General features: G+C 36.5%; 1 protein-coding gene across 1 annotated transcript in view; it reads right to left on the reverse strand.

Annotated features, from left to right (window-relative positions):
- The window catches only part of EBF2 (early B-cell factor 2), a gene marked incomplete at its 5' end in the record, with an annotated part of 140,776 nt that overhangs the window by 131,580 nt on the left and 1,502 nt on the right, over nt 1-7,694 (reverse strand). Inside the window, 3 exons of the mRNA XM_010284777.1 lie at nt 510-578; nt 7,128-7,201; nt 7,589-7,644. Coding sequence (XP_010283079.1) covers nt 510-578; nt 7,128-7,201; nt 7,589-7,644 — 199 coding nt within the window. The remainder of the gene's footprint in view (nt 1-509; nt 579-7,127; nt 7,202-7,588; nt 7,645-7,694) is intronic.

The following is a 7,694-nucleotide window of genomic DNA, read 5'->3' on the forward strand; positions in this document are numbered from 1 at the left end:
AGACCTGGATCTTGAACTGAGTAATAGATAAACCTGCTATTCTACATAACGTTGCTCACCATCCCCTAACAGTCAGTTTTAATCCTAATAGGTTGCACTTCTGCCTTTACCCATTCCTTCCTCCCCACGTTTCTACAAAAGTATTGTTATTTTGTTAAAGAATATTATTGAAGCTGCGAGGTTGCACAAAGCTTCATCTGTCTCAGTAATCCAATTGGCTCATATCCCTAGTGAATAGAAAATATTCCAGATACATACGTGGAATATTTGGTCACAATTAAAATTATACAGAGAACTTAATTTAAAAAACAAACAACTTGACAAGGTAAGCCCAGATGGACTAAAGCTAACCACCTCTTAGGCTGGCATTTTTCTAAAGAATCACAAAGCAGAGACATCCCCGAATGGCAGACACTGACAGATAATCAACAAGAAAGACGTCAGCCACCTCAAAGCACACACAACAATTTGGGGTTGCTTTAGTGAGAAAATGAGCATTCGTTTCCTACCTGTCAATGATCACAGGGTCAGACGGAGTCTCATTTCTGTTGCCACAACTTTTCTTCTCACAGCACCGACTAGAGGAAGAAAGAAAATCAAATTAAATACTTACTGTAACAGTTGATAGCAAAGCAACCAGCTAAAAGTCGTCTGCAAACCTTTGGGACTCAGTATATGCCTAGAAGAGCGACTGAGGAAATTCTAGCTAGGCTTTCCGGAAGGGAGAACTAAAGAAACTGGGTGCCCAAATCCTGTTTGATTCCAGCTGAAGTTTGTCAATAGGCTTCCCATAATCTTTTTTGCAATTCGCAGCCAAAAATGAACAGCAATAGACTAAGGTGCTACTTATAAAGGCTTAATAAATGATTAACAGATGTCGCAATGACATTACAGGCATGAGTATCATGTGTTATGTATGGTTAGAAGTCCATCAAAAGGTGTTAGAACTAACTGTAAGCAAGCTACTGATTTGTTTTCTAATATTCTAAAATTCTAATAACTGACTCGATTATTAAATGTCCAATAACCCCTAAGTTTCATATGCCCACAGAAAACCTCAACACTATAGTAGCACCAATGAAAAAGCAAAAACGAAACATACTTAGATCCTACTAAGGATCTGAAGAGATATTTTTCAGGTTAGCATTTCATCTGTAAATCCCTTTGCAATTGTTTCAGTGATGATAAACCATTACGATTAAGCATGTATTTATACACATTTTATACTGTGTGGCCACCAACATGTTTGTATAGAAATCAGCACTCTCTCTGGTGAGCTTACAACATAAAATATATTTATCTGACTTGGTAAGAAAATGCAAGATAATGCTGTCACCCTCAGGAGTCTGCAGAATGGTATCTGCATTACGTCCGCATGTATGCACGTGTGCATGCACGCATATGCAAAGACATATGCAAAGTGTGTGTGTATACATGTGTGTGCGCATGCACAGATGTGTACATATATACACAGATATATCAGGAGATGGTACAGAAGAACACAACGTACACTCGGGAACTATTTTGTGTTCTTCACTCCCATTGAATTAAACTTCCTTCAGGAAAGAACAACAGAACCACTGCATTTGCTTTTCCCCTTTTTAATAATAATACTAAGAAATAAACAAACAAACAACAACAAAAATCAAGAGACAAGTCATTATTTGATTTCCACTGATATACTCATTGACGTGGGTGACACTCCTTGTATATACACCAGCTGAGTACCAAAAATTTTGTAGACTTTAAAAACACTCCTTGCTTTGAAATTCTCAATTTTAAAAATTTGTAGCAACATAGAAGTCCGTTAGAAGATTTAAACTGTGTTGATGCTCAGATAGTTTGTTCCAACCAAAGCTAACATGGGAGGGTGTGGATGGAGGCATCCAAAACTTTAAGTAGACTGTATCAGAAGTCCTACATGCCTCAAAATTGACCAGATCAGATTCTGCCTTTCCCAATTACGTTTTTCACATGCTGCTAAGGTTGTTCAAATTTACACATATGGAATCAAGAAATTGTTTAGGTTTTTTGTACAGTGGTATAATAAGTACTTAATACATTTACAAAATTCTCAAGTCACTCTGAATCCCATTATTTTTCAGCTGGGGAACAAGTCCAAGCAGAGAAACTAAAACAAAAACACCAAACCACCAACAAAATGCTTGAAATCACTGAAGGCAGTACAAAATATGAAAGAGTAGCTTTTTTTCTTGAAATGCCTAATAGTCAATTATAAATACTTAAAATAAGCACTTAGACAGAAAAAATCTCTTTCAGACATGAAAAATTTCAAATGCATGCATTTTCTCCTCCAGTGTGTGCCAGGAACTTCCCGTTTTAAAGCTGAAATTGCCCAGCAAGATGAGATACAACGAGGAGATCTATTTGAATAGCAGCTCTAACTGTTTCAAAATTTCTACATTCCCTTTGCCTCAAACCTGCACTTATTCATCAATGCTAGTCCTTTTAAAATAAAAGGATACACTAAATATTTAAAAATCCCCGGGGCAGACCCTCTAGCTGCTGTAAATTTTCATAGCTCCATCGACTTCAGTGAAGCTGTGGTAATTCACACTAGATAAGAATATCCCCACTCCCTCCTTCTCCCAGCTTCACTTTAAGTGCATCTTTTCTGCATTTCACTGCCTAATGATTGTTTATAAAGAATTGCAGATTTTTGTACTAAAAGTCTAGATGCGAGATATTTTTTAAATAAAAAAAGCCCCAAAAAGCAGAAAACCCTCACTCGGAAGAATAGAAGTTTGGCATGTACTTCTGACATGTCCAATATAACAATGCATTGGCAATAACACCAGGAATAAATGCCTTGCTGGTTTACATGCCGCTATAAGAAAACAGCAAAAGGAACTCAATTTTTAAAATATTTTTGTCATGTTTTGTTGTTATGGTTTTTTTTTTAAGCTAGCTGAAACAGCAGTCATTTCCTCTCCTTGCAATAATACTAAATTGAGATATTCTTTAGTCATCTAACTTATGCACATAGTCTTAACAAATATTTCTGACTGCACTACACCACAGTGACATTCAAGTAGAACGCACTAGCAGTACCTCCACCACATCTCATCAGCTCATATACTCTTCCCAGAGAGGTTGCCATTTCTTGGCATAGTAAGTGTTTTAGAATGAATTATGCGAGGTTGGAGTACAACGTGGATGGGTTCTGAAATAAGCACATCTCATTTTATTTTAGTTTGCACGATTAGCACAGTTAGGATCTTTACATTTGTAACACCTAAAAATTTTCCTTCTAAAACTGTGGCTTACTGCTAAAGCTTTCAAAATATTTTACAAATATCTATATTCTTATCACACTTGGGTAACGGATTTTTGTCAAGAGTCCTAGATTTTTTTTCCCCCCCTTGACCATAATACTTTGAGACCAAACATAGAAATTTCATTTCAAAAAATCATTTAATAGAAAAATGTCTTGATTAGGGAAAAGAGTCACTCACTTCCAGTTAATGACTAGTTCACACGTAAATCAGAGTGCTTTTAAAGACAGAGGATGTTTCAGTCCAGCATTTTAGCAGAAGTACCTCTCAACTCTTTAAATCCCTGTTTCCAAGTATTTCATCACAGTATTCAAGCACTAACATTTCCATTGGGTTTGTTTTACAAGTGCTGTCTGCAACAGAATTGACTTGTTCCTGTCTAAGCCAATGGCAAAAATCCCAAACTCTGGTGATCTAGGATCAAGCCTACAATATGCTCTTAAAGCAAATTATTGGCATGACTTCACCAATATTTAAATTTCTGCTACAATGTTGTACTAGGAACATATCTTTAGAGATGCACATTTGCCTAAAACAAGAAGATCAAGGCCTAAAACTTCCATTTTCTACACCTTTTCTTATTATACTTTCCCCTTTAATTAGATCTCTGTGGAAAAAACAATGGTTTACCTTACAAACAGTCCTGAAAAAAACTAAAAACAAACACAGAAACCAAAAAGCTACCCAGAGACAACACCAGATCTACAAACTGAATACTCAGAAGGCTCATGTCAATGGCAAACTTGCATCCTCTCCCTCCTCACACTTGACTAAAATGGTTTTAAAATTCGGCCCTCAACTTCCCTCCGCTCACCCCCCCCACGAAAAAAAAAAAAAAATCTGTCTCTAATTTCAAACTCAAATAAGCTCACAGCATGGTGGCCTTTGTTTTGTTTTCTTCTCCCCAACTCCTCCCTGCAATTGCATAACAAAAGTGTCTAAATTCACACCATCTGGCCGATAAAGACACAGGCCCCAGTGGCCGCCTGGCCCAGCTGATTAGAGCTCCTGTCTAGTCTGAGCCTTGTGGCGAAAGTCACAGCTGTGGGGCTTGCTTGCACTCAATACAACTCTGTTATTAGCCAGCTGTAGGCCCTGAGACTACTTCTGTTCAAATTATAATACCTTTTAACCCTCTGAGCATTGAGGGCATAGGGGGTTGCTGGCAGCAGCATAACAACTAGTTTCCTCTTAGTCGATAATTGGAAGAAAAAGAAGAAGAGAAAAAAGTTATTCCAGGAGAGGAGACTGTTTACCTTGATTTCCAACCATTGGGGGAAAGACTGTGCGTTTAAGATAGACCCACCTAATAGGAACAGTTCCCATTAGGCCATAATAGCCCAAACGAAAAGGTTCAGATCTGCAAATAAATAAATAGAGCCTCTCATCGAAAGCACGAATTATTGAGTTAAGAGTTTAACTTTCAATTGGTATGACAGATTGTTGCAGCCGTATCAATATTTAGACAACTTTCCTGCTAAGCATGCATCTGTCACTGTCTGAGTGGAAGATGCGGAGTTTCTGATGCACTTGTCTCTATACAGCAAGCATTTCCGCGTGCGTGTTTACATACAAAAAAAAAAAAACAAACCACAAAACAGAAAAAAGCCTACCTCCAATGAGCAAGGAATGGAAGAAGAGGAGCAGAAAGACAGGCAGACCCTTCTTTTTAAAAACAGTAGGAATCCATTTGGACAGCAGAGTGGATACAGTGCATTAAATTTTTATATACTGTTACTAATGCAAACTAAACTCAGGGCTTTAAAAATTGATGCTGCCACTTAAGCAGCACACAATGAGGAAGATTTGATTATTGTACTTAAAAGAAATAAAATAAAATGTCAAGTTTAACTAGAGTTGGATCCATTCCCCTGGCATTATTCAAAGTGATATGTGTAATGCCTCTTCAGAATACGCAGCATCCTGCTCAGAGATACTTTAGGAAAACATGACATTTAAAATCAAATGTCTTCATTAGGTTACAGAGCGCTTTTGATTTTGTTCACTAATCTGTGTTTTACATGGAAAGGATGTCCCTGAGTTGTAATTCTTCCTTGCCTAATCTATCAAGCAGGAGAGTTCACTGTAATCGGAATAATGGTTTACAGTTGTAGAACACTACCTTAAATCAAGCACGAATATGTTTATAGGCATCAGTGGAGGCCAGGTATATAAAAGCTGAACAGAGTGTTTGATACTATAAAGGCATGGACAGGAAGCAAGGGGAAAAAGCCAAATTAATTTTATTTTAAAGAAGTACATTTGGATGGGAAGGTGCTGGGGTTTGCTGAAATATTTTAACTTCTAAGATAGAGCTGCAGTCTGTACAGGAAGACTGGAGAAAGATGAAGTATGCTGTTACTTTGTTATCACAAGCCAGGACACAACTGCATAGTAATTCAAAGATTTTTCTTCTCTAATGTTCACCTAGTTGTAGTGAAGACTTTCAACAATACGGATAGGATATATTTTTAAATACGTACGCAAGTTCTAGATGTGCCAGAAAGTTACATATATACCTTTGATCTTTGCTACTACATCTACAGGTCCTCACATAAAGCACACCGTGTATCTCTCTTACACACAATATATGCCGTGTTTGCGCATACATATGTGAATGTTGGTCAAAAGTAACAATGCTCATTTTTCTTAATTAACGAGAGCAAAGCACGACAGATAAATACTATACATTTAGTTGATTCTTACTGTATTTGAAAAGTAATGGAATAGTTGACATAATTGTGAATTGTGCTGAAGCTGACTTTCCCTTAACAAGATGTCTGCCCACATAAGCTGCTCTTACTACTATAACTTAAAAGGCTACTTCAAAAAAAATTAAATTAAAAAAAATCAAGTAGCAAACTACAACATTAAAAGAAGCAACATTCAGTCCAACAGCTTAACCCCCTCCCGCTAATACAATAAATCACAAACTGTGTTTAATAAAGGTCAGGATTGGTTTTGCCTTTCATTTTATGAAAGAACATTCTATGCACAATTTAACACATTTTAATATAAGAACATTGACTGTTAGCATTGTTATATGTCTTGAAAAAAATTTAATTACATGAGAACAGGAAAAGTAATAAGTTACCATGGAAGCATGATGTACATACATAAGGTACATGTAACTTCAGACTTATACAAATATTATTAAAAACATCCTCAACTCATTTTTACCCTCTAATTTATAACTTTACATGCTAAAAATAGTGTCTTTTTTAATTAAAAGACATAAGTCCCCTAAATATTGCTTACACGGTATAGAAAAGAAGGATTTGTGTTCTGGTTTGAGGCATTTCTTTCTTGGTTGAGAGAGAACTAAGCAAAATTAAAGAACATTAATGATGGTAACTTAATTCAGAAAATTAAAATATTTCACCAGAGAAAATTACATGAAGAATGCCTTTTAAGATTCCAGGTAAAAATCTGTAAGTTAAACTGCTCACTCTCAAAAGGTGAACAGGAATTTTGTAAGAAATAAGCATATGAAAAGTCTCAATTTAAACAACACATACAAAGGCCTAGTTTAAACAGAAATAGCGCAGCTCAGACTGTGGACCTGGGATTGCTAAATCTCTTGCAGTAAACAAAAAACAACCACCAAAAAAACCCCAAACCCCAAATATCTGTATTGAACCCAAATCAAATGTTATCCACTTGTAAAAGGAAAGTCTTCTTACACAAAGACTCTCTCTGACTCAACAACACAACACACAAATAAAAGAACAAAATCAAACTCTTCCTACCTAAAACTTAATCAGAAAGGCCGTTTTGGCATCTATGGAAACAAACTCAACAAAGGATATGCCGTTAATAAAGTCATCTTACCTGCACATGACTTCATGGGTAAGCAAAACTCTACACATTTCTGGATTCTTGTTCTGTCCTTCGTAAGTTATGGGCTATAAAAATTAAGAGAAGGGGTAAGCCAGTAGCATCAGGGGGTTACTTATTTGTCATAATATTCACATCTGAGGTGAAGGCTTTTCACCATTGCTCATCATCGCCTGCAAATAAATACCTTCCCCCAAAGCCTTTTTGAGCAGGGAAAGCAGCTTATACGTAAGTATTGATAAAAAGTGGATAAAAACCTACAATCCATAGCGGGGAAAAAAAGAGACTTAAAGGCATTACTTATCAATTGCCCATAAAAATAAGGTCTGCAATAAAAATGAACAAGAGACAAAAATGAACCAGAGAAGAAAAAACATGCAGGGCAATGTTTTCTTCAGAAAAAAAGGAAGGATGAGGTGGGACGGGGTGGCACGGCACATATTAGCTATGCTCACCTGCTTAGTGACTGAATCGATGAGTCTAACATACAGATCCTGTTCAGTCCTGACACCTACAGCAAGAGAGAAGAGTAATAAATAATACTATTACATGCATCTTTCC

The sequence above is a fragment of the Phaethon lepturus genome, unplaced genomic scaffold, assembly GCF_000687285.1.
Source record: "Phaethon lepturus isolate BGI_N335 unplaced genomic scaffold, ASM68728v1 scaffold51913, whole genome shotgun sequence".
Classification (NCBI taxonomy): Eukaryota; Metazoa; Chordata; class Aves; order Phaethontiformes; family Phaethontidae; genus Phaethon; species Phaethon lepturus.